The 27,409-nt window shown below is 44.7% G+C and overlaps 1 protein-coding gene, 2 long non-coding RNA genes and 1 pseudogene across 3 annotated transcripts; 2 read left to right on the top strand and 2 right to left on the bottom strand.

Annotated features, from left to right (window-relative positions):
* The first annotated feature begins 4,673 nt into the window (after window positions 1–4,673).
* LOC115265182 (uncharacterized) lies at window positions 4,674–6,385 on the top strand (annotated as a pseudogene).
* Window positions 6,386–15,120: 8,735 nt separating this feature from the next.
* On the bottom strand, window positions 15,121–17,403 carry LOC115265183 (uncharacterized protein K02A2.6-like). Its single transcript, XM_029869450.2, has one exon. The coding sequence runs from the start codon at window positions 17,401–17,403 to the stop codon at window positions 15,121–15,123; it is 2,283 nt and encodes a 760-aa protein (XP_029725310.2).
* A 3,869-nt stretch (window positions 17,404–21,272) lies between these two features.
* LOC109416010 (uncharacterized) lies at window positions 21,273–22,043 on the top strand. Its single transcript, XR_003896719.2, has 2 exons — window positions 21,273–21,513; window positions 21,575–22,043. It is a non-coding gene; the product is annotated as an uncharacterized LOC109416010 (long non-coding RNA).
* Window positions 22,044–22,173: 130 nt separating this feature from the next.
* On the bottom strand, window positions 22,174–24,838 carry LOC134287563 (uncharacterized). The gene is made up of 3 exons (XR_009997379.1): window positions 24,420–24,838; window positions 24,111–24,299; window positions 22,174–24,047 (listed from the first exon to the last, which is right to left on the bottom strand). It is a non-coding gene; the product is annotated as an uncharacterized LOC134287563 (long non-coding RNA).
* Window positions 24,839–27,409: the final 2,571 nt, after the last annotated feature.

The raw sequence follows: 27,409 nt of genomic DNA, 5'->3' as shown, positions 1-27,409 counted from the left end.
TTTTCGTAAGCGGACATTGCCGGGAGTCTTCCTCCACGACAAACAACACGCTGTAAGCTTCCGATCCGACATTTGCGCAAAGCAAAACAACGGGATCTTTCTAACCTAGCTTTTCGTAAGCGGACATTGCCGGGAGTCTTCCCCCACGACAAACAACACGCTGTAAGCTTCCGATCCGACATTTGCGCGAAGCAAAACAACGGGATCTTTCTAACCTAGCTTTTCGTAAGCGGACATTGCCGGGAGTCTTCCTCCACGACAAACAACACGCTGTAAGCACAAAACAAAACAATTCGATCACTCTAGCGCTGCTGGAATTTGTTCTTTTGTTGCACTTTCACACTCTTTCCCGTCAATAATTGCCCATGCACTAACAGTTTTCCGCAGGCATGCTCCAGCGGGAACTACGTCCCCGAAAAATATCACACCGAACTTCCACTTTTCACATATGGGTTTTGTGTTTCCCTCACTTGTTCACTAATGCATGCTCATTGAAGAGTGATTCCTCCCAGCAAAAATATAGGTTCAGTTTCCTCAATTGAACGAAAAAAACTGGCAGGAATTCGCCAATGTGGAGTTTGGTATTTCACTAGGAAGGAATCACCCCTCACGTGCAGCACACACAACTTACCCAGGCTGACGTCGGTTCGCAAGTGGCAAGAGTGAACGCGGTTGGGTGACGCCTGGAGTTGTTGCTATGCAAGCAGGGATGCTAACGTTGTCTGCTTGACAGTTCGCATCACATTCAAATGCGCTATATCGCCTGCTGTGATCAATCTCCTTTCCACAGCTTTATGCAGTACATCTTATATCTCACAGCTACATCCACTTCGTAATCGTCGAACCTCTTCGGAAGCACTCCACGCGTGCTTCGCTTCGGCGGCGGCTGCTGCCCGCCGACAGCGCCTTCCTCCTCATCCGGATCGTAGAACTCCGAATCCGACTCCTCCTGAAGCACTGGCTCCTGCTGATGTTGCTCCGGTTCGACCGGATTTTCCGCCTCCGCTGGTTCCTCACCGCTATCAACGTCGAGCTCCACCAACTGTTCGTGGCAGCCGACGGCCGGTTTGCGCTGGTCCAGAGATCCATCTCCCAGCTCGATGTATCTTGCATCCCGGCTGATCGTAATTTGATCGTTTTCCGGATCCAGGAATCGAAACGCCTTCCTATCGTCGCAGTAGCCAACGAAGAGCAACTTTCGAGCCTTGCTGTCCAGTTTGGTCCGTTTTACATCCGGGACGTGGACGTATGCTGGGCTCCCAAATACTCGCAGATTCTTCAATGAAGGTTTCCTGCCGAACCATTTCTCGAATGGCGTTGATTCGACAGATCGTGAAGGCAACCTGTTCTGGAGGTATCCAGCGGTCATGATTGCCTCACCCCAGTACTTCTTGGGAAGCCCTGCGTCCAACAACATGCACGTTGCCATTTCCTGTAGGGATCGGTTTTTACGTTCCGCCACGCCATTTTGTTGTGGGGAATACGCGGCCGTAAACTGAGCCCGGATGCCCTCCCGCTCATAGAAATCCTTCAGCTCCTTATTGGCGTATTCTCCCCCACCATCGGAACGTATTACGCCGGGCGCTCGACCAAATCGCGTTTTGACGTGCGCTACGTAACGTTTGATGCATCCCGCCGCGTCAGACTTCTGCCTGAGCAGACAGACCACAGTATAGCGACTGTAGTCGTCTATGAGGGTCATCAAGTATCTGCAACCCCCTGGCGTGACATTGCTCATAGGACCGCAGACGTCCGTATGAACTACGTCAAGTATACGAGCAGCACGGTTCTGTGCTTGTTTAGGAAAAGGGAGTCTAGATAATTTACCTGCTAGGCAGTGCTCGCATACATGCCTGATCCCGCAATCATGCATACTGAATCCCTCGCAGAGTTTCTCCTCCTGAATGCGTTGCAGCACTGCCGGATCCCGATGGCCGAACCGGCGATGCCACGTATGCTGGCAGTCCGGCAGATGCCGAGCCTCCTTGCTCAGCCGCGCATCCACTGCCGTCTTCAGGATGAACAAATTTCCACACAGCTCTGCCGCAGCAACCACTTTTCCGTCTTCATTCACAACACTGCACCGCGACGCCTCAAACTTCACGCTCAAACCTCTCTGGGTTAGCTTTCGCACTGATACCAGTCCGCCTTCCAAGGTCGGAATGAAAAGCACTTCTTTGAAAAGAATGTCCACTACCCAAGTAACCAAAAGTTCCGCTTCCCATGACAAAATGCACTTTCAAGTTCCGCGAAGTTCAGATAAAGTTCCGAACGGAACTTTCTGGCTGCTTAAGAGGCTAACGATGAGCCTTGCTGGAACTTCGGTCACAAGTTCCGGCAAGGCTAATTGTTAGCCTCTTAAGCAGCCCGAAAGTTCCATTCGGAACTTTATCTGAACTTCGCGGAACTTTAAAGCTGCTTAAGATGCTATGTCGGAACTTTGTCGGAACTTTCAAGTTCATAGAAGTTCAGTTCAGTAGCATTGTGTTTCAATGAAGATTAAATTTATTTCTTTTACAGAAAACAACTGTTTAAGCGTACACGAATAAAAGACAAATATTAATTTATCAAATCAATGAATACTAGGCTTGAGCAAAAAAAAAAATAATACCGCCCATCGGATTCGAACCGACAGTCGCTGCGTGAGAGCCCTACGCTCTACCACAGTACTACAGCTGCGATTGAGTGGACAGCAGGTAAAGTCTGACTTGAATCGATTTTCTGTCGGCAGCTAGTTTTGCACATTTGTACAGTAGTGAAGTTAGCTTGACTTTATCAAGTGTCTTCAGCAGCGCAGCGGTAAGTCGGCAGGCTATCACGCAGGAGGATCCAGTTCAAATCTACATAGCAGCGACATATGTGAGAATATAATTAATTATCAGTAGCAAATTCCAGACGTGAATCACAAACCCCTCCCCAACAGGGTGTGATTCTGAAAAACACATTTTTGTTTCTGCATGAATTTTGACAAAGTTCTGTCAGAAGCTGCTTAGAAGGCTATCCAGCGTGCTTATGTGAACTTTCAAGTTCCAAAATTACTTAAAAATGAAGCTGCTTAGAAGGCTAATGAGCGACCTCGAACAAGCTGCTTAGCTTATAAAGTACCCTTTTATCTGAACTTTTGGTTCCTTGGGTACTTTTCCTTCACCGTCGACGCACTTGACCGAACCTTCACCGACACCAGCTGACGTGGTTACCGAACCATCCGCGAGAATCACTTTGATCTTCACACTTTCGTCCAACTTGTCGAAGAAGTCCTTGTCGCTAGTCATATGACTAGAACACCCGCTGTCGACGTACCAGCAGCCTTTGCGCCGACTGCCTCCAGCTGCGAAGCAAATCGGTACATCTTTCTCCACTGCTTTCTTCGCCTTGTTTCCGGAAGGCTTCACTTTGTGTTCGGCATCGCTCTTCTGTTGCGATTTCAGCAGACGGCAATCGCGCCGGAAATGCCCCGGTTTCCGGCAGTGGTAGCAGATCTTCTCCTTATCCTTGCTCCGAGTCTTCATGGCTTTCTCCGAAACGTCCCCTGATCGTTCCACGCGGCGCTGATGCTCGTCGAGAAGCTTCTGTTTGACCAGCTGCAGCGTCTGGTCAGCATCGGGTCTGCTTTCCAATGCCGTTATCAGACCTCCGTACGATTCAGGGAGACTGCGATAGATCATCGCAATCTTGAGCGGTGTTTCCAGAGCTTGACCGGCTGTGGCTAAGCGGTCGAAAAGCTCTTCGAGATCGTAGAGATGTTTCTCGATGTCTCCTCCCTCAGTCATGTTGAGACTGCAAATCCGCCGCAGCAGTGCTACCCGCGACGTCATCGTCACTTTCTCGTGGAAATCCTGGAGCACTTTCCATACCTCCGCCGCTGTAACCGCATCCCGCACTAAATTCAGCTGACTATCTTCGACGTACAGAACGATAGTAGCTAGCGCCTTCTGGTCACGTTTCAGCCACCCGTCGGTTGCTGGTTCCGGCTTTGGTTCCGACACGACCGACCATAAATCTTCGCGCTTGAGAAGCATCTCCATGCGCTGCTTCCAGACGGGATAGTTCTGGTTACTTAATCGCGAAAACAAATATTTCTCGCTCATTTTCAGTTCTTTTCGTACACCCGCGAACGAACGAAAACGCGCACAAAGTTTTTCACTTTCGCTCACGCGCACCGAGCGAATTAGATGTGCTCATTCTGCGAATGGAGTGACGTGAGAAAAGTCGGAGTCGTATATCGAGGTGAGAAATCTCGACTCGAATGAGGTGACTCTCCATTTGATTTACACGGCGAGTCACTTCATTCGAGAGTGGATTCCTCATCTCGATATACGACTCCGACTTTTCTCACGTCACTCCATTCGCAGAATGAGCACAAGAGTCTCGAGCAAACTTGTCTCGACTTGTTCGCACTCACGACGACGGTGACGACGAAATTTACACAGTCCAATTGAGTCCAATCACTGTGGTTATTCGCCGAGCGACATAACCTGAATCTCGAAAACGCACTTTCGCACAAACACTTTCTGTTCCAGTTCCCCCACACGGCCTGGGCCCATAACCTGTGGGATTAACCGGCGGACACCCAGCAGGCAACGCAGTGGACAGGCCAACACCGAAAGCGGACGGAATTAACCCGGGGAACTCGCGATAACGAGGGAAATAAAACTCGACTCGTACCGACTATAATGAACGTGTTTATTATTCGGACTGTTACATGGGAGTGAAAATTTTCTTTGATCTGCTTGCACTTTTCTCTTCTGCAAGAATGATTGCAGCACAGTGGCGCCGGGTAAAAATATTGCCCCTACTTGTACACTTTTAACAGTTCCCCAAGGATCTTTGCAACATCCTGCCCTTGTGGAATCTCACCCCCAACGTAATCTTATTGGACACAACTTTCTTCCTACCGCAGTATCGCTATTTACCACCCCAGCCGGAAAACCTATCCAAATTGAGCGAGCTCTGTCAAGAGTGGTTCTCCCGGAACCCCCGGCCCTGTATGAATCGGAGTTCATGTTCATCGAGCTGTTCCGCCACCTTCAGCACAAAATCCAGGTCAAACGAGAGGAAATACAAAGCTCGGTTCATGGCCAGTTTGAATGATGCGGTAATCGCCGGCGATCCCGCAGGAACACGAATACATGCCTGTCAGGGCACCCATTCCGCCCCTAAAGGGATCCTTCACTGTCGACCGGCGCTAACCAGGAAGTACATTCGAGTCATCCGGCTGTCGGCTCTACGCAGGCGTGGGTTAGGGCCGACGAATCCTATTTGTCGTAGATTGCGCAGCGATCGGGAGGAATTATCCGTCTGCTATTCGAACCATGATGGTGAGCTGGAGGACTTCCTGCGGTTCTTCGGCCCCAAGCTGTTTGGTTCAATGTGGTGTGAAAGGAGGTTTGTCGTTGGCTTGCTGTGCGGAAGGACCATCATGGTACGGGTCAATCGGAAGTTGAACTTCGACGGAATTAATTATTATTCTAGTAACAAATATTTATTACAAATCAGTTTTTTACACGGTTTTTTACTACGTTGCAGCCATTCTTGCAAACCATTGTTAGAATGCTCTACAAAACCAGCGTCTTGGCATGGAAGCTGCTACGTCGTTCAGTATCTCTCAACTACAACATCATCCTACCGAGGTCAAAATTCACAATTTCTACGTCGAAAAGGACCAAATCGAACGAACATGTGTTATTTTATTGTTGTGGGGTTTTTGGCTACATAAATAAATAGTATTGGGATGGGGTAAAGGGAACTCGAGAGGGAAGGTACATAATTGCGTAACATATCCGAAAATTCACCAAAGATGGTCCGTAGAAAAGGGTCGCATGAATTGCTTATACTCAATTTTGTTATAAGTAATTAGGTTCTCCATGTTCTCCCAATTTGCAAGGTGATGCAAAAACTATTGTCTTTTAAAATTAGATAGTCACTTCCAAAACTTACTAGAGTCGGTTTTGCTTTGCCTTAGTACTTGTTATAAGTAATCATAACTGCTTTTTGAATTCGATTATTTTTTTCTAGAAACTTCTGGAATCGTAACAAAAAATCTTAGGCAATATTTTCTTCAGCTAAAAATTGATTGAATTGATTGAGATTTACAGGTTCACCAAGTCTTCCCTTTACAAGGTTATTGCAACATGATTGTCTTTTGAATTCGACCATTTCTCCTAAAAACTTCTGGAGTTGGTCCAGAAATTCTTAGGCAATATTGTCTTCAGCTTAAAATTGATGCAGATTTGCAGGTTCACCGAGTCCTCCCATTGCAAGGTGATGCAGATATAATTGTCTTTTATATTCGACCATTTGTCTTAAGAACTTCTGGAGTTATTCCAGAAATTCTTAGGCAATATTGTCTTCGGCCAGAATTAGATTGAGATTTGCAGGTTCACCAAGTCCTTCAATTGCAAGGTGATGCAAACATGATTGTCTTTTGAATTCGACCATTTCTCCTAAGAACTTCTGAAATTGTTCCAGAAACTCTTAGGCAATGTTGTCTTCAGCTTAAAATTGATGTAGATTTGCAGGTTCACAGAGTCCTCCCATTGCAAGGTGATGCAAACATAATTTTCTTTTTGATTCGACCATTTCTCCTAAGAACTTCTGGAATTGCCCAGAAATTCTTAGGCAATATTGTCTTCGGCCAGAAATATATTTGTGCTCATTCTGCGAATGGAGTGACGTGAGAAAAGTCGGAGTCGTATATCGAGGTGAGAAATCTCGAATCGAATGAGGTGACTCTCCATTTGATTTACACGGCGAGTCACTTCATTCGAGAGTGGATTCCTCATCTCGATATACGACTCCGACTTTTCTCACGTCACTCCATTCGCAGAATGAGCACTGAGATTTGTGCTCATTCTGCGAATGGAGTGACGTGAGAAAAGTCGGAGTCGTATATCGAGGTGAGAAATCTCGACTCGAATGAGGTGACTCTCCATTTGATTTACACGGCGAGTCACTTTATTCGAGAGTGGATTCCTCATCTCGATATACGACTCCGACTTTTCTCACGTCACTCCATTCGCAGAATGAGCACAATTTACAGGTGTGCTCATTCTGCACTTCGAATGAGGTGACGAAAGTCGAGTCGAATGCGTCACCCGATTCCCGTAGTCGAATGCGGTGAGAAGAGTCGATGTGAGTGAACACCGATGAACTCTCACCGCATTCTCGTAGTCGATTTTGATCGACAAACGTCGCTTTCAAGTGACGTTTACGGGTGAGAATAGTCGCAACCTCTAGAGGTGTCGAGAGCTCAATCGACACCAGATAAACAAATCAAATTGTACATAATCGGTAAGTATTTTTGTAAATTACCCTTCATTTATTTATTTCTTCAATAATTTTGTAATTGATTTAGACTCTAGATGGAACGGTGCATCGACCAACCAGCTGCAGGCGATTCAGTGGGAGTAGTAAAAACTCCACTCAGCGTATTCATGCCCACCATCGTGAGAAAAACATCGTCAGGTTGCTTGCCATACCAGCCCGGAAGCCTTTACTGATCGTCGTTCGGAATCAATACTGGCAATTCCCCTAGGTCTTGGAGCAATCACCGTCGCTAGTGGAATATGCAACCAGAACCAGTGAGTTCTTGTTGACTGTGAAATGCAGCCCGAACGGCGAATGATAGTACAACTGTTGCTTGCTCCACACGGAGCGATATTCCGTTGGCCCTAGAATGCGCAAATTTCCCGTGGAGTTAAGGAACGTACCGGCTAATCCCGAACGATGGACCAATGTTCCGGAGGCAGTATAGGTGGCAATCTTTCCCGACATTTGTTGCTGTGGAGCTGTCTGCGGAGTTGGGCGACTACCATCGGTAGGTTAAGATGTTGAAATTATTGGGAAAATGTTTAAGTTTGTGAAAAGTTGAGTGTTAGCATTAATAAAGAAGCAAGAAATTAGAGAATGCTAAGTTTTTTTTTTCTCAGCTGCTCTAGAGCAAAATAGATTTTTGAAGAATACGATACAAATTTTAGGAAAGTTTTTGACAATCTGATAGAGATTGAAGTTGTTTTCGAATAACTTGAATCATTCTTCCACGAGTTTCTCTGTGAAGTTCTTCAAAAAGTCTCTGTGAAGAGCTTCAGCTGTTTTCTTCTTCTTCTTCATGGCTCGACGTTCGCATTGGTACTTTGCCTGCCTCAGCTGTTATGTCGGTAGTTTTTTCTGCAGTTCCTTTGGTAGTTCTTTCAAAAATTTCTCCGCATATTGAATTAAAAGGTCTATTGCTTCAAAAGTTCCTACGGAAATTCCAACAAGGATATTCTTCTAGGAGGCTCAATGGAAATTCCTTGAAGAGTTCCCTCTGGAATCCTTTTGGAACTTCAATAAGAAATTCTTTCAGGAGTCCTGGTATTCGTTCAAAAGTTCCTCTAGATTTTTACCAGTAATTCCTTCGGAAATTTTACCAGAAGGCACTCCTTAAACTTGGTCAGTTTCCCCAGCAAATAATGCCACGGATTGCCCATGGAAGAAAGAGTTTCATGGGGATTTTTCCAGGAGTTCCTCGAGGAATTCTTTCATGAATTCTTCCGAGATTTCCTCCTGCAATTTATCTTATAACATTATCAGAAGTTAAAAAAGAATTTTTCCCACCGAAATTTTCTGCAAGAGTTGGCATTCTTTAATAAATTATCCAGGATTTTTACTAAGAGTTACTCTGAGAACTCTTCCATCAGTTCCTGCTTAAAAAAATTAAGTAGTTCCTCCAGAAATAATGTGGGGATTTCTTCAGAATTTCCTCATGTAAGGTTCCGGCGAAAATTCTTATAAAGATTATTCCAGGTAAACATTTTTCAGGAGTTCTCTCATTCATTTTTCCAGTATTTTCTCCAAGAATTTTATCAGAAGCTCTTTTGGGAAATCTTTAAGGAGTTGTTTAGGAATTCTTCCACGAGTCCTCCCGAATATTTCTATGGAAATTCCTCTAAATTTTTAGCAGGAGTTCTCTTTCCGCTGAGAATTCCTCCAGGAGTTCATTAGGGAATTTCGGGAAATTCCTGCAGGAGTTTCTCCGGGAATTCCTTCTGGAGTTTCTCCAAGAATTCTTCCAGGAATTCCTCCGAGAATTGCTGCAGGAGTTCCTCCGGGAATTCCTCCAGGAGTGTCCCCAGGCTTCCCTCCAAGCGTATCTTCGGTAATTACTCCAGACCTTTTTTCGGGAATATCTCCATGAGTTCCTCCAGAAATTCCTCCAAGACTACCTTCGGGAGTTCCTCCAAGAGTACCTCCGGGAATTCCTCGAAGATATTTTCCGGGAACTCTTCTAGGAACCGCGAGAATTCCTTCAGGAGTTCTTCCGAGAATTTCCCCCGGAGTTCCTACAAAACATCCACCGGAAAATCTTCCGAGAGTTTCTCAGGAGATTCCTCCAGCAGAATCTACAGAAATTCCTCTAGGAGTTCCTCCGGGAATTTCTCCAGCACTTCCTCCGGGAATTCTTCCAAAAGTTTCTCTGTAAATTCCTCCAGGAGTTCCGCCGGGAATTCCTCCAGAAGTTCCTCCGGGAATTCCTACAGGAGTTTCTCCGGGAATTCCTCCAGGAGTCCCTCCGGGAATTGCTCCTAGAATTCCTTCGGGAATTCCTCCAGGAGGCCTCTGGGAATTCCTCAAGCAGTTCCTCCGGGAATTCCTCCAGGAGTTCTTTCGGGAATTCTTCCAGGAATTCCTGCGGCAATTGCTCCAAGAATTCCTTCGGGAATTCCTCCAGGAGTTCCTACGGGAATCCTTCCAGGAGTTTCTACAGGAATTCTTCCAGGAGTTCCTGCGGGAATTACTCCAGTAGTTCCTCCAGGATTTTTTCAAGAAATGCCTCCGAAAATTGCTGCAGCAGTTCCTCCAGAAAATCCTCCGGGAAATCTTCCGAGAGTTCCTCAGGAAATTCCTCCAGGAGAATCTACAGGAATTCCTCTAGGAGTTCCTCCGGGAATTTCTCAAGCATTCCCTCTGGGAATTCTTCCAAAAGTTTCTCTGTAAATTCCTCCAGGAGTTCCGCCGGGAATCCCTCCAGAAGTTCCTTCGGGAATTGGCTTCTTTAACGGTGTTGAGATAATTCGATATTCTGAATCTGCATGTCAAACTGAGCCGAAATCCAAATTTTCATGAATTTTGGAGCCCGGAAACCTATTTAAAAATTAATTTGAAGTTTGTATGGGAGCGATTTGTTGAATCACCCCTTGTCGCAGTTTGTACTGGGCGGAACTGTCAAACAGTTGAGCAGCTGTCAAAAGGTGATTTCAAAAAATTTCTTTGAAATTGATTTTAGGTACCAAAATGGGGTTCTTAAAATCTGAAAAAAATCATAGTGGCTCAGAAGAAGGTGCTCTTTCGTATAGAATCGAAAAATCAATATATTTTCCAAAATTTAAAAACCCAATTCTTACAGGACTTTTTTTTCGGGAATAACTTCAGGAGTTCTTCCGGAAATTCCTCCAAGAGTTCCTCTGAGAATTCCTGAAAAAGAGTTTCTGTGGGAACTCCTCCTGAAGTCTCTAAGAGTTCCTCCGAAAATTGCTCCAGGAGTTCCTTCGAGAATTTCTTCAGGAGTTCCTCTGGGATTTTCTTTAGAAGTTCCTCCGAGAATTCCTCCGGGAATACTTGCAGGAGTTCCTCCGAGAATTCCTCCAGAAGTACGTCCGGGAATTCCTCCAGGAATACCTACGGCAATTTCTCCGCGAGTTCCTCCGGGAATACCTCCAGGAGTTCTTCCGGAAATACCTCTAGGAGTACTTCCTGGAGTCCCTCCGGGAATTCCTCTAGGATTTCCTCCGGGAATTCCTCCAGGAGTTCCTCAGGGAATTCCTCCACGAGTTCCTCCGGAAATACCTCCAAGAGTTCTTCCGGAAATACCTCCAGGAGTTCCTTCCAAGAATTCCTAGAGGAATTTCCGGAGGATTTTTTTTGAGAAATTGCTAGAGGAACTTCTGTAGTAATTCCCGGAGGAACTTCTGCAGGAATTCCCGGAGGAACTCCTAGAAAAATTCCTGAGGGAACTCCTGAGAAATTCTGGAAGAACTCCTGGAGGTACTCCTCAAGGAACTCCTGGAGCAATTCGTGGGGTAATTCCGTGAGAAAATCCTGCAGGATTTCCCGGAGGAACTCCTAGAAGCATTCCTGAGGGAACTCCTGTAATATTCTGGAAGAACTCCTGGAGGTACTCCTTGAGGAACTCCTGGAGCAATTCGTGGGGTAATTCCGTGAGAAAATCCTGCAGCAATTCCCGGAGGAACTCCCGAAGGTATTCCTGAAGGAACTCCTAACGAGCATCCTGGAGTAACTGCTGGAGCTATTATCGGAGGAACTCCTGGAGGAAGTCCCGAAGGAATTCCTGGAGGATCTCCTGCAGGAATTCTTCGAGGAACTGCTGGGGCAATTTCTTGAGAAATTCCTGTAGCAATTCCCGGAGATGTTCCAGAAAATATTCCCTGACAAACTCTTGTAGCAATTCCCGGAGTAACTCCTGGAGGTATTCGCGGAGGAACTCCTGGAGATATTCCTGGAGGAACTTCTGGAGGAATTTCCGGTGGAACTCCTGGAAAAATTTCTGGAGCAACTCCTGAGAATTTCTGGAAGAACTCCTGGAGGAACTTCTTGATCCAGGTGCAATTCCTTGAGAAAGTCCTGCAGCAAGTCCCAGAGGAACTCGTGGATATATATATTCCCCGAGGAATTCCTGGAGGTATTCCCGGAGAAAATCCTGGAGGTGTTTCCGCAGGAACTCCTAGAGGAATTTCCGGAGGAACTCCTGGAAGAATTCCTGGAGGAACTTCTGAGAATTTCTGGAAGAACTCTTGGAGAAACTTCTGGAGCAATTCCTTGAGAAAATCCTGCTGTAATTCCCAGAGGAGCTCCTGTAGGTATTCCCGAAGGAATTCCTGGAAGTATTCCTGGAGTAATAACCGGAGGATTCCTGGAGGAATTCCTAGAGGAACTGCTGGGGCAATTCTTTGGGATACTTCTGCAGCAATTCCCGGACTAATTCATGGAGGAACTCCTGGAGGTATAAGAATTCCTGGAGTAACTCCTGAAGGAACTCCTGGAGCAATTTTTTAAGAAACTTCTGAAGCAAATCCCAGGGAACCGCTGGAGGTATTCCTGGAGAAAATCCTGGAGGTATTCCCAGAGGAACTCCTGAAGAAGCTCCTGCAAGATTTTTTTGGAGGAATTCCAAGAGGAACTCCTGGAGGATTTACTTGAGGTACTCCTGGAGGAACTCCTAGAGGATTTTTTGGAGGAACTCCAGGATGAAATTCACGGAGGAACTCCGGGAGGTATTACAGGAGGAACTCATGGAGGTATTCCCAGATTAACATTTGGAGGTATTCCCGGAGGAACTTCTATAAGTATTCCCAGAGGAATTCCTGTAGGTATTCCCGGAAGAGCTCCTGGTGGAGTTCCCGGAGAAAGTCCAGGAGGTATTCCCAGAGGAACTCCTTCAGGTATTTCGGAGAAACTCCTGGTGGAATTCCTAGAAAAACTGCTGGAGGTACTCCTGGAGAAACTCCTGGTGGGATTTCTTGAGGAATTGTTGACTCCTGGGGCAATTCCTGGTGAAATTCTTGTGACAACTTTCGGACGGACGAAGTCCTGCAGCTTCTCGGAGGAACTGTTGGAGAAATTTCCAGAGTAACTCCTGAAGCAATTCTCGAAGGAACTCCTGAACATTTCATGGAGGAAATACTAGAGCAATTCCCGAAGGAACTCGTGAAGCGATTCTCGATGGAACTTCTGGAGGAATTCCCGAATGAACTTTTATAGCGGCTCCCGAATGATCTCTCAAAAGAAAACGTAATAACTCCTAGAGTTATTTCCGATGGGACTCCTGAAGCGATTCCCAGGGTGAGCTCTCGAAGGAATTTCCGTAGAAACCCGTGGAGGAATTCCAGGAGGATCTCCTGGAAAAATCACCGAAGGAATTCTCGAACAACTCCTAGACTGCCTATGATCGCATAATTGGGTTTTTAAATTTAGAAAAATGCAATGATTTTATATTTTTAAACGAAAGAGAACCTTTTTCTAAGCCTCTATGATTTTTTTTCAGATTTTTAGAACTTTGTTTTGATACCTAAAATCAATGGACTACCCGCTTGGCGTGCAGCCACAGTTGATCAGCAGGAGTAAATCAATTTAATTTTGTATGGCGAAATGCATCTAAACTTGAATTACTTGAAATACAAAGCTTTTCCCGAAAAAATATTTGGTAGGCTTAATAGTGGTCACCATTGTGCACAACCACTACCAAATATTTTTTCGAATAATGTGTTCCACTTTGAAGAATTTGCCTTTAGATGGTATTCGCCATACAATATTTTTGCGATTTACTTTTAGCGATTTTTCGCGCATAGAAGCTAGCGCCACATTGGTCGATGCGGAGAGTAGGAAAACAGCCGATGTAGTTAATTCATTTTAAAAAGATTTATTCAAATCACCTTTTGACAGCTGGGCAACTGCTTGACAGCTCCGCCCAGTACAAAATCCGAAGAGGGGTGATTCGACAAATCGCTCCCATACAAACTTCAAATTGATTTTTAAATAGGTTCCCGGGCTCCAAAATTCATGAAAATTTGGATTTCGGCTCAGTTTGGCGTGCAGATTCAGAATATGGAATTATCTCAACATCGTTTAAAAAGCCAATTGTCCCATATGAATAGGAAACCCAGCAAAGATGGGACTGATATGCGATCATGGGCAGTAGAGTAATTAGAAATTGAACTTCTAGAGGAATTCTTTATAGAACTCCTCGAAACATTCCTGAAAAAATCCAAAAAGATTCCTGGAGGATCTTCCGAAGGAATTGCCGGAGGAATTCCACTGAGGGAGCGGAACTCCAAAAAAAAGGGGTTCAGTCAAATATATACCTACAAAATTCTCCGTTGGAAATTTCAAAGGTATTTGCTACGAAGCTTCTAGATGATTCCTCAGTGAAACATCTAAAAGTATCCTTGGTGGAATTCCCGAACTTCACAATAAAATTCCTTTTGGAACTTCCATTGAATATCTTGGAGAAATTCCCTACGAAAATTCTGCAAGATTACTCTGAAGAACTCCCACAGAAGTTTCCTCTCTTCTGTATATTTCCCAAACATTTATTTTTCGGCTTTGAATCACTAGATTTTTTTTTAAATTTGGGAAAATTATCATACATCCGGAATAATTGTAATTTAAATAGTTTTCTCCGGAATCCCTAGATTCTTTCCGTAACCGTGAGTTATCTTCAGGAACTCCAATATCTTCGCGAAATCAATTTATTTCAAAGAACAAACTCTTCCGCTTTTAAAATATCAACCGGAACATTCTAGGAGAAGCTGCAACTTTGCTAGCAAACAGCTCTCCACGTTTGCATACGATGGTATTCCGGCTCTTTTCTGGAATCTTTCGGATAGGATACAAAATCGTTCACTAGAGCACGTGGCAACTTACATCTGAGGATAGAGGATGGAAATCTTACTAGTATCGAATGGAACTCGTACATTTTATTCGGTTTTTTAGCCAGTATACTTAAATGATAAAGCATTAGCACATTCTCTGTGTGTCGCAATTTTTTCATATTCGGAATGACGCTGTCCAATCGAAGATATGGCGTTGGTCCGACTTTGTCTTCTCGGTATTAAATATGGCGTTGTTCCTATTTGTAGGCTCGACTGATCAGCACCATCTTGAGATCCCGTTCTCCAAACACGCTTCCGGCTTCCGGCAAGTTCTGCAGAAACACTGAGTTTGTTTCCTTCCGCTTTTCGATCACCTCGGCAAGATCGTGGACAACGGAGCAGCACTGGCAACCCATGTCCGGATCCATGGCCCGGAAGGTGTGGAACGGTAGCTGGCCTATCTTGACTCCGCTGTTTTTCCGACTCTTTGACGGGCCATTGAGCAGGATCCAAGTCAACCCGGGTGATGCTAGCTGGATTCCTGTTTTGGAATTGAATGCCTTTAGGTTGCGAAACACTTACGATAGATTCGGCTGTTGTGATTTGTTTTACGTAATAAAATGCGAATTTAATCCCGGATCACAAACGCGACTATTTATTTTCTTCCTCCCCTTTTACACACTAAACTCCGATTCCCCCATTTCTCTCTACTCTTTACCCACATAACAATTTCCCCTTTCCACAGCTTGGTCCTTTAGTCTCCTCCATCGACGCTAACATCCATGACATAGTCATCAAATCGAAGTGGTCGCTTGATATGTCTGCCCGGTCTGGGAATGCTTCCTCGCGGCGAAGCTTGATGCGGTGCAGGCCTCGAGTCAGTCGCCTTTTCTGTAGCACCTGGAGACTCAGGTGAGATTTCTATTGCCGTTGGAGTTTCCCACTCATTCTCGTCTTCGATTGTGGTGTTCTTGCTTTCCGGATCCGGAGAGTAAACTTTCTTCAGATGCGATGAGTTCCTCCGATATTGTACGCCTTCCGGAGTTTGAACGATGACTGAGTTGCCTTGTTTGCTCATCACCTGCGCTGGTTCCCGAAGAAATGTGGCAGAAAGTTTGTTTGAAGGATGCATGTTTTTCATTAGAACCTGGTCACCCTCTTCAAGAATCGATTCCTTAGCCCTCCTTGCTGCATCAACTTGGCATTTAGCGTTGTATTTGTAGGTTGTATCTTTATCCTTGACATCTTCATCGCGGTTTCGGAGACTAGAGAGTTGAGGTATCCAGTCTCGAAATTGACGACCAAACGCTAGTTCCGCTGGAGAACGCCCTGTTGCTGGATGAGGCGTCAACGCATACACGTAGTTGTGCTCCTCCAAATCCGTTTTCCAATCCGTATTATTCATCTCGGAGATCCTCAGAATTTTCAGAATGGCTCTGTTTTGGCGCTCCACTTCGCCATTCGCTTGCGGCCAATACGGAGTGGTGCGTTTCAACTGGATACCCAATGCCTTGCAAAAATCTTCGAATTCCTTACTCGTGAAGTTTCTTGCATTATCGGTCATAAGAACACAAGGAAGACCCATACGCATAAACAACGGTTTCAGTTTGCAGATGATATCCGCTGAAGTGGTCTGCCGCAACACCTCCACTATTTTGAAGCGACTGTAGCAATCGATGACCACCAACAGTGATTCTCCAGAAGGTAATGGACCTAACATGTCCATACTGAGAAACTCCCAAGGATTTTCAGGAATCTTGCTTAACGCCATTGGTTCTGGGGGAACGGCCTTTCCTACAATTTGACAATCCAAACACTTACGTACTGCTACCTCCACATCTTTATCCATAGAAGGCCACCACACTTTGGAACGGAGTCGCTGTTTTGACCTTTCTATACCAGGATGTCCAATGTGCGCCAAGGATAGGACCCGCTTCTGAAGACTTTGAGGAACGACTATTTTCTCACCTCGCATCAGTAGTTCCTTGCAACAGTACAGCTCGTCTTTGAACGGTGCAAACTTCTTTACTCCATCATGCCAACGACCAGTATTGAGAGCCTCCTTCACAACTGCAAGTTCTGTATCTGACTTGGTATGGCTAATGACGTCTTCTGTGGTTAGTGCAGTAGGCATTGCTTTTTGCACAATCGCGTAGATGGTTTCTTCACCAAATTGGTCGTACGTTTTGCATTTTGTGTAGGTCGGCAATCTTGACAGCGGATCAGCTATATTAACTTTACCTGGGATGTGGATAACGACGAATCGAAAAGATTGCAGACGCATAGCCCACCGATCAATCCTCGGGCAAGACACGTGATTAGGCCCAAAGATAACCTTAAGTGGCTCGTGATCGGTAAGAAGAAGAAATGTCAATCCCCGTAGATATATTTGCAATCGTTCTGTGGCCCACACTAACGCAAGCGCTTCCTTTTCGTTTTGGGCGTAGGACTTTTCAGCCTCAGAGAGCCCTTTGCTGATGTAGCAAATAACTCTTTTGCGCCCTTTCTTCTCCTGGAGCAAAACGGCACCGAGACCGGTTGGTCCTGCATCCGCAATTACGATGGTCTTGTCATGGGGAGAATAATAGCCGAGATTCTTGGGATTTTTCAAAGTATCCTTCAGTTTTCGAAACGCCTCTTCCTGGTCGGAGCCCCAGTTGAATGCAGCATCCTTTCTGAGCAGCTGACGCAGTGGAGCTGTCAGCGTCGACAGCTCCGGAATGAACCTGCCAAGGTAAGTAATCATTCCCAAGAAGCTTCGCAATTCTTCAGTAGTTTTCGGTTCTCGCAGTCGTTTGATTGTCTCCACCTTGTCCATGGTCGGTCGAATGCCATCAACCGAAAGAATATGACCCATGAATTCCACCTCCTGCTTTCCCAAAGAACACTTTTTCTGGTTGACAGTGATTCCGTACTCCTCCAAACGGCGCATGACCGCTTTCAGTGCGATGTCGTGTTCTCTCTTAGATGAGGCGAAGATGAGGATGTCGTCCACAAAAACTTTGACTCCGGGAATTCCTTTCAGCACTCGTTCCATGATGCTCTGGAACACTTCAGAGGCGCAGTTCATATCAAACGTTAGTCGTTTGTAACGGTAGTAGCCGTGATGTGTAGCAAATGTGGTAACGAAGCGGGACTCCGGAGCCAAAACCACTTGATGGAAAGCTTTGTTCAAATCTATTTTCGAAAACCACTTGCAATCATGTAGGTGTGGAACAATATCTTCAAATGTAGGTTGTTACCGTTTGGTTACAAATTGTTGGTTTTTGTTTTGATTTTTATGTTGTGTGTCGGACCCTTCACGTTTCTTGTGTAAGACAGTAGGAAAATACCACAGAAGTGAAAGGGTCAAGTGCCGCTGTAACTGTTTTGTCGCTACCAATCATGACGATGGCTGAAGCAATGAGCGCAATGCAATAAACGATGAGAATGACGGAATGGGAAAAGTTAAAAATTGGAACAGCCATTGCCCGAATTAGGCTGAGAATTCTAGTATCAGGCGTCCGTGTGCTTAGACGTGTTTTAGTGCAGTGGATTACGTGGAATACCCCCCCCCCCCCTTTACTAGCATTTGCTAGAGGAATCGTTGGGGAAGATACCGCTCAGGTAATTTGGGTACCCTGCACTTTATTTGTAGATCGTTTTTAAAACTGTACCCGTCCATTAGGACCTCTTTTGTATGGACCTTTAAGGTCTCCGTCCAACACACGGCTCGGCCCGCGGAACCGGGAACGGTTCCCGCGCCTAACCGTCAAGGATCGCCAGTCCTCATAGGAGGAATAACAGCTCGGGCCGAAGGCCCTAAACGTAAAGGAGCTTTCCCCTCTCGGCCGTCCGAGGTGGTTAGTCCACGGCCGGCCGATTGCGTCCACGAGGGAAGACGCCTGCATCCTCCCCCCCCAGCAACGCCCGCTGGTCCGTCGGCCGAGTATCGGCCCTAGACACCGCTCGCCTCGCCATCCGGCGAGATTTCCGGCCGCACAGCTGGACAGGAGTCGCTGTGTCGGCCAACGAACCCACCATCATCAAGCAGCAGCGGTATGTACCGGTACCACCGAATAGCATAGGACACACATAACAAATTTACACTAAATTATTACACAGAACAACACGCACACGCCACAAATTACACGGAGAAAAATGGATATACTTGTTAGCATAAATAATAATATTTTTTTTTCATTTTGTCATTTTAAATTTTGCAATGCATAAAAAGTATGCATAACTTTATATATAATATGCACTCTGGTGCATTTATGATATTTATTTATTTCCGCGAATATCCAAACAAAAATGATAGTCTTGGGACTTGGAAAAATATTGAAGTCTCCAACCGCCATTGTTAAATAGTGGAAAAATAATTTGCGCTGATACTTTTTTGTTTGGCCTCGCGAATTGCTTGAAATAAGCAGATAACTATTGTGTCCCGATCCACTGGAATCGCACGAGCATCATGGGTCACGATCCTTCCATTTGCAGTAAGTAGAAGTGACATATTTTGATCACGATTTGAAATACCAAATATTTGTACATTCGCTACAGAATTCATCATCTTCGGAAGGATACTTTCAAAGACGTATTCACCCAGCGGATCCAGAGACCATCGCGGGAAATGTAAATGGCATAATATTCATCAGTGGAGGAACCACGACGTCGACGGACATCACCGTCGTGATGGAACTAAGACGGCGACGGAACTACGACGAAAGTGGAGAAGACGGCGATCACATCTCCTGCGAGTGTTTTAGATATAAGAATGTTGGTTCCAGCTGATTATCAGTGAAGTATTTATATTGTATTATGTTAATTATTGTGCCTTGCAAGATAAATCCGCGAAATGCGTTTGTCTTCTTCTTTTCCATCAAGTTGTCAAAATATGAGCGCACCACTATGAGCGACCTGATGGTCAGAAATTTTGCATGCGGCGCTTATATCAAATCCACATGAGGCTGCGGCGATATGGCCGCGAGGAGATGCACGCGATACAGACGCAATGTGGAAAATGGAGAAGATACCGCCGCAGCATCCTGTAGCATCACCAAATAACATCCCGATTAAATATTAAACACAAAGCCGACGAGGTGATGCGTGTGCGTAGTGAAACAATGTCGCGATAAATGTTATTACGATTTCTGGCCACCTGAGTTGCCATTGTGCCAACTGTTGTTTTGATATGAACGGCCTGAAGGCTGCTGCGATGCTGCTGGGTGGGTGACAGTATCTGTTCGATTTTAACATTGCGTCTGTATCGCGGGTATCTCTTAGCGGCCATATCGCCGCCGCCCAATGTGGATTTATTATGAGCGCCGCAATATTGTGCCTTGCAAGATAAATCCGCGAAATGCGTTTGTCTTCTTCTTTTCCATCAAGTTGTCAAAATATGAGCGCACCACTATGAGCGACCTGATGGTCAGAAATTTTGCATGCGGCGCTTATATCAAATCCACATGAGGCTGCGGCGATATGGCCGCGAGGAGATGCACGCGATACAGACGCAATGTGGAAAATGGAGAAGATACCGCCGCAGCATCCTGTAGCATCACCAAATAACATCCCGATTAAATATTAAACACAAAGCCGACGAGGTGATGCGTGTGCGTAGTGAAACAATGTCGCGATAAATGTTATTACGATTTCTGGCCACCTGAGTTGCCATTGTGCCAACTGTTGTTTTGATATGAACGGCCTGAAGGCTGCTGCGATGCTGCTGGGTGGGTGACAGTATCTGTTCGATTTTAACATTGCGTCTGTATCGCGGGTATCTCTTAGCGGCCATATCGCCGCCGCCCAATGTGGATTTATTATGAGCGCCGCAATATTGTGCCTTGCAAGATAAATCCGCGAAATGCGTTTGTCTTCTTCTTTTCCATCAAGTTGTCAAAATATGAGCGCACCACTATGAGCGACCTGATGGTCAGAAATTTTGCATGCGGCGCTTATATCAAATCCACATGAGGCTGCGGCGATATGGCCGCGAGGAGATGCACGCGATACAGACGCAATGTGGAAAATGGAGAAGATACCGCCGCAGCATCCTGTAGCATCACCAAATAACATCCCGATTAAATATTAAACACAAAGCCGACGAGGTGATGCGTGTGCGTAGTGAAACAATGTCGCGATAAATGTTATTACGATTTCTGGCCACCTGAGTTGCCATTGTGCCAACTGTTGTTTTGATATGAACGGCCTGAAGGCTGCTGCGATGCTGCTGGGTGGGTGACAGTATCTGTTCGATTTTAACATTGCGTCTGTATCGCGGGTATCTCTTAGCGGCCATATCGCCGCCGCCCAATGTGGATTTATTATGAGCGCCGCAATAACTTAAGTGAGAAATAAAGTTTTGATGTTCTTTTTATGATGCTAAAAGTTTTGTTTTGTTCTTTTCTGCAGAAACATGTTTTGCTTATTTAAAAACAAAAAAAAGAATCAAATATGCATCGACAAATATGTTTGACATATGCATTCCAATGCAAAACACCAATGTATGCATTGAATGAATAACCACAAAAATATGCATTCCAAAGGGTGGGCAGATCGAATATGGTTTTAGTAAAGATTTTATGCATTTCAGCATTTTCCAATCTCTCCGTGTAGGACATTTCAAGAGCAAATTTTCAATCTGACCTAAGTGACATTTTGATATTATCGAGAAAATCGAATTCAAAGTTGTGGGTTTTATTTTTGATTCCTATTTAACGATCTCACCGAAACCAATATGTTCAATACACATAAATGATTCCAATCATCGTCATTTATTGTTTCCTTTATTAAAATCTAGATAAAATATAGCAGAACATTATTTTTTTACAGAAAAATATGTTTACGACATTTGGTGTCCGAAAACACAATTAGGACATTTTGTTAAGTCATTCTGAAACTTGTCGGATTCTTACGTCACGTGCGTTACGTCGCGTTACGCAAATTTATGTTGCTTTCGTCGGTCTAGTTACGTCATGTAGCCAGCTGTCATGTTGGTTAAGCCAGGTAAATACGTCGATCGGAATGTTGATTTGGCACTTAGGTCAAATCATTCATCCGACAAAAAAGGTATTTTTTAGGTGTTGTAGAATAATTTCATTTATTATTTACTTGTTTTTTCCATTCCCGCAATGATTTACCGGCCATAAAATCAGCTCTAGTCAAGGTGAGTTTGCAACTAAAGGAAAAAAAATGTTTTTTTTTAAATATGGTTTGTGTTTTATTAGGATCGCTCAAATTCACCAGAAACCGGATGACCGGGAAGCTCGACTCCCTTTCAAAACGATGTAGGAGATGTAGCTGGAAAAAGCTGAACAATATGTGTAATCGCCTCACAGCAGGGAGCAGTAAGTGGTACTTCCAAGCCCCGTCGTGCATTCGCAGGATCATGAAGCTAAAGATGGACGAGGATCGCAGAAGGATCCCGCAAGTCCAGAGTGTCGACTTAGGAAGGAGAAGGAAAACGAGGAGAGGACCACTGCTTTCGCCATGGAAACCAGCTCGTAAATATCCGGCGACTATTCTGAATCTTTCGGCTGGCCACCGCCGATTTCCCAATTAAGAAACCAGTGTGCAATGCAATCGAAGTGGATTGTGAGATTGTTGCACTAGTTAGTAGTAGTGTCAAAAATACCTAATGAATTGTAAGAGATATTTTAGAGATACATACATACATTTATTTGCACAACATTATAATTAGGATAGCTCTTAATCAAGTACGCCATCCTCGGTCACACCCAATGTTCGCCAAACCAAGCTCCAATCGGTCCACCCATTGTGATCTCTGCACTTCACGCCTTCTTGTGCCAGCCGGATCAATTTCGAACACCAGCTTAGCAGGGTTGTTTACCGGCATTCTTGCTACATGCCCTGCCCACCGTATCCTTCCGACCTTGATAACCTTCTGGATGCTGGGTTCGCCGTAGAGTGCAGCGAGCTCGTGGTTTATTTTCCGCTGCACACCACCGAAGATCATCCTTAACACGCGTGGCTCGAATATTCCGGGTGCTTGCAGATCCTCGATCATATCTATATCTATATGTCTATATCTTGTATCCATAGAGAAATACTGGTCTTATAAGCGTTTTGAGCATAGTATATTTGGTGCGGGGCGATTTTTTTATGCAGTTTTTTTTCTACAGCCCATTATTTATTCCTGTTTGGGTATATCACTGCAACCAATTTTTAGATCTATTCTTACATTACCCCTTGCATTACCCATATCCTTAGTGTAGTGCATGACGCATTACTCCATTGCCATTAAGAGGCAAAAAAGTACCGATTTTGATACAGTTTTTGTTTAGTTATCTTAGAAACTTCTGGCATCGATTTGAACAGCGAACGCCAGACTTGATTCTTTCTTATGGAAAACAAAAACTGCACCGTCTTCAATCAGAGGTTGCACATATTGAACGATCACTAACATGAGACAACTGACAACACAGAAAACATTCATTGGTCCAGGGGAGAATTTTTCGTTGGACGAAAGGTTTCCCCGACTAAAGCGGGAATCGAATCCACACTCTTAGGCTTTCGAAACGGCTAGACTACTGACGCCGCTAACCTCACAGTCACGAAGCCCACAAAAGAACATGGTACACATTGTTTCTCCCTCGGTTTCTCCATTTGCGACTTAAAGGTATCTTGGCCGTAATCATAGCGTTGCTGATGAATAAAAATATATCTGCAAAAATTAGTCACTGACAAACTCACAGGGCCGGATCTAAGGGGGGGCCGAGGGGGCCTGGGCCCCCAGATTTTTGGGGCCCCCCACAAAAACCTTTTTTGCTTGCTAACATTAGCTTAATTTTTCATATTACTCAAGTACTGTTCGAAAATAAGGAAAAACATTTTTGGTCATCTCTCAGAAGGGCCTCCACATCCGCTCGGGCCCCGGGCCCCCACAATCCTTAATCCGGGCCTGACTCATAGCATTGAACAATATAAAATCAGATATCATAACAAAAAATAAAAACTCAAACTTTATCACTACCTCATTGATACATTAAATGATTAATTTAAAAGGTGATGAGATGAATTATATATAATTACCCTGGTGGCGAGCCTGGTGGTATCCTAGGTATATTTCGGATAGCTAAGTGTCCAGCGAACCCCCTTTCATAGATGCATACTGTGGTAAATATTTCCTTTATTGATAATTATTTAAAAAAAAAAAACAAACATTTTATCTCAAATTTGACTGACGCAGTTGAGCTTCTGGAAGGCAATGGAATCGGTTTATTTTTTCAGTGTTTTCAGAACAAACAATAACTTCATGAACTTCACCAATGTGTGCTGGAAATCGATCAGGATGAACGAGATCCCCGACATCGTATCCTTATGTCCAGAAATTGAGATATTCCAAGATAGTACAGAGTTCGTGGTCACTGTATGGTTCTGATACTGTTCGTAAGCACCCATACTGAATATAGTTCTCGAGGTTTTTGGACGTCTCTGATGGCATTAGCGTCCTGGTCGTTGGGTTTGAGTTTTTTAAATAATCGGAGGATTTTCACCTGCACCTCCCGGTTCTTCTCTCACGTTCCCTTAATAATAACGCCAGCGATTGATACCGTGTTTCTTCCTGCACAGCTGTGATCGGTTCGCTACCAGAAAGATTTCTATGGGATTTCACTTCGCCGGACAAGCAACGGGCCATCTCTGGCGACACAAGGCTTTCAGTGCCAGACCCACCTCGAACTGGATGAAATGAGGAATGGAGTTTATTAGTTAAACTAACGATAATTTGAACAAGTTACTTACTTCATCAAAAAGTTTGTGGTCAGCAACATCGCCCCTGTGAATCGAGGACTGGTGGTCGGTTCGAGGCACTCAAGCTTACCAAAGTGTTCCGGGTACAGAGGCTTGGCAATGTTTAGATATCGGTACACCGAGTAGATATATTTGCATATTCGGTACACCATCATCCGGATCTGCCATCGAACGGTCTCCCTGAGAAGATTTCAAATTTATTAGTACAATGCCAGGATGATTTATGGCGATCTCGATGGCGACAATCCCAAAGTAGCGGTGGGAGAATTATTTATGTTTTTAAGGAAATATCTGACTTACTTTCTGGTGCGATTCATCAAGCGAGTCCTGGAAAAGATCGAACGAGTCTCTTATAGAAGGTAACCCGCTGGGGATTGTACAGGTGATTTAATTAAGGTCAGTTTTAGTTTTGACGTAAACAATTATGATTTATGTTGACAACATTTTGGTTGTTAGGTCGTTTTGACGGCACTGTTACGTCGCTTGAGAGTTATGCGCGTTACATAAGTCATTGTACCGACAAAGCGACACATACGAAAAGTGCTCAGTATGTTACTTGAGTCAATTTGATTTTTGAAATTTCTAAGGTTTTTGACTACTTTTAACTTTTGTCCTTGCATAACAGTGTTAAGCAGTCCGTTAGGTATCATTATATGCAAAAATCTCATTTTTGTTTATTTTGTTACTTAGGTCGGATTGAAAATTTGCTCTTGAATTTAATAAATTATATAAGAAATGTGAAAGTTCCTTGTGTTATTAGTTTTTGTATCGCGAAAGTGCCCTTGATTACCCAGTAGCTAGCCGACCCTGGGATTGCCGGAGTCTCTTGTGTCCTGAGTCGGCCCGGCACTGTTAGTTTATCGATTCGTTTCAAGGTAGAGGGAAATGCTGCGGGACAATGGCCTTGTTGGCGGCACGCATGTCCACACAGAGACGAACGGCCGAAGGATCTCCAGCTTTCGGACTTACCACCAGACGAGATATCCAAGGCGAATCGATCGGAGCCGCCTCAATGATGTCCTGCTCCAACAAAAGATTGATTTCCTGCTCTACTTTGTCCTGCAATGGTATCGGAATGTGGCACTTAGTGATCTGGACCGGTTTCACAGTAGGATCAATTTGCAAGCTGACTTCAATTCCATTGATTTTTCCAATTTTGTTGATCCCGGAACTTACAGTCCATACATCCGTGTTGATTTTCAAGATTTGCAGCTGAGTGGCCGTGTCCTTGCTTAGCAAACTCGCACCCTTCTCTTGTACCACGAAAACGTCAGCAACAACTTCGTGGTTCTTCGTGGCAATACTAGCTGTGAACTGCCCCACAACCTTCAGACTACTGTTTCCATAGGCTTTAAGAGTTGTTTTGGATTCCTTGGACTGCGACAGAATACTGATATTCTGTTGCTTCAGGTATGACCACGTACCGTGGTCAATAACGTTGACCCCGGCTCCAGAATCCACGACCCATTTAATTTTTACGCCACCAACACTGCAAACCACCTTTTCGCCACCCAGGTTGTCTGTTTCAGCAGCAAACACGTATTTCAGCTCCTCTTGATCGTGGTCCTCCTGGTGATTACTAGTGGAATCATCGGAGTCGTAGAGCTCTTCCGCACCTCCTACAGCCGATTCTCTATCGATTTGGTGCACCTTCTTCTGCTTACTGCTCCTGGATTTCGTATTGCAGCAACGCTTGAAATGGCCGATCAGTCCGCATTTCTCACAGCGTTTATCCTTCGCCGGACACGAATCACTGTTTGCAAAATGCCCTGTACGCCCGCAACGGAAACATTCTTGCTTGGAAAAATTCACTTTGTTTACTTCTGCTGATCGCTGCAACTGTTGACGAACGTTCTCGATTGTTTCCAAAGAACGGCCCTCCTTGATGATTTCGTCCAAAGTCATGTTGGGCTTCGTGAGGATTTTAGCTCGTAGCTCATCGGAACGTCCTTTCTCAAAGATTTGTTCTTTGATGTTTTCGTCTAGCCAGTTTGTGTATTCACACAAGTTGCCTTGCTCTCTTAGACGAAGAACGAATTTGGAAATTTTCTCGTCCGGCCCTTGCTCCAAATTACGGAAGATGTGTCTTTCTTGCGGTAGGCACTTCATCGGCAGGAAGTGGTTGTCCAACACACGAAGAGCCTCTTTGTACGCATCCGAACCCGCTGGTACCGCCGGCTCAGGGTCTCCTACCAGGCTATCGTAGATATCCTGAACGCCTTCCCCTGCGTAGTGTAAGAGGTAGGACTTTTTGCGAGACGGCAATGCAACATTATTCACGTCCAGAAAAATCTCGAACGACCTTTTCCACTTCTTCCAACGGGAACTAACGTTGATGGTGTCGTCCGGATCGAACGGCTGCATTCCCGTTCCAATTGGATTCATTCTGACGGATATAGGTTACGTTTCTCCAAATGCTCGCGACTTTTACCGAATACGAATTTAATCAATTTCGCTCTTCTTTCGACCGAATCAAATCGTGGATGATTAAAACTACTTTTTATCAATCCCGTCCTCCGACGCCAATTGTTGTGATTTGTTTTACGTAATAAAATGCGAATTTAATCCCGGATCACAAACGCGACTATTTATTTTCTTCCTCCCCTTTTACACACTAAACTCCGATTCCCCCATTTCTCTCTACTCTTTACCCACATAACATTTTTGCTGCTGCCGTTAGCACTACCTGGACGGTATCTAGATGCTATTATCCTACACTCTGAAATAATAGTAATCCTCAACTGTTTAAAAAATAATCCTTTTTGTCATTTGCAGCGTTTAAACAGACACCAGTTTAAAAAGTATACTAACGCCACCTATTAATTTATACTAAGCCAGTTTAGGATGAAATTATGTTTTCCAAGAGTTTTAATCAGCCCAGGAACTTCCAGCAGCTTGCGCGCCAAAATAATATTTTCCGCTGTTTGATTTTTTTTTTTTAAAGTGATTCCTCGATGGTTCTTCAAAGAAAACCGGCCCACGAATGCAAAGGTAAGTGCTGAAATAAATAATTGTTACCGGACGAGAGCAGGTTAGAATGCAATTCATTCTAGGCACTTTCGAGGACGCGTTGAGACAATCGGGAAGTTCCGGCAGTGGTGGATACGGTGGACATTACTCTGCGATGGTGCATTCCGATGGTGGCATCGATGATGGATAGCAAGAATCGATTCAGCCACGGGCAAGACGGAAACGTTCGATTTCGATGCTGAGTAAGTGGAGCCCGGACGAGGCGGAAACAAATTCCGGGCAACTCAGAAGCACTGCAGGATGCCGGTGTAAATAAACGA

Source organism: Aedes albopictus, chromosome 2 (genome assembly GCF_035046485.1).
Source record: "Aedes albopictus strain Foshan chromosome 2, AalbF5, whole genome shotgun sequence".
NCBI lineage: Eukaryota > Metazoa > Arthropoda > Insecta > Diptera > Culicidae > Aedes > Aedes albopictus.
The sequence above is the reverse complement of the archived record's forward strand: the minus strand, read 5'-3'. Positions and strand labels throughout refer to the sequence as shown.

What these genes read in the sequence shown, in the direction of transcription:
- LOC115265183 (XM_029869450.2), bottom strand. Translation starts at nt 17,403, where the DNA reads ATGGAACGAGTGCTGAAAGGAATTCCCGGAGTCAAAGTTTTTGTGGAC.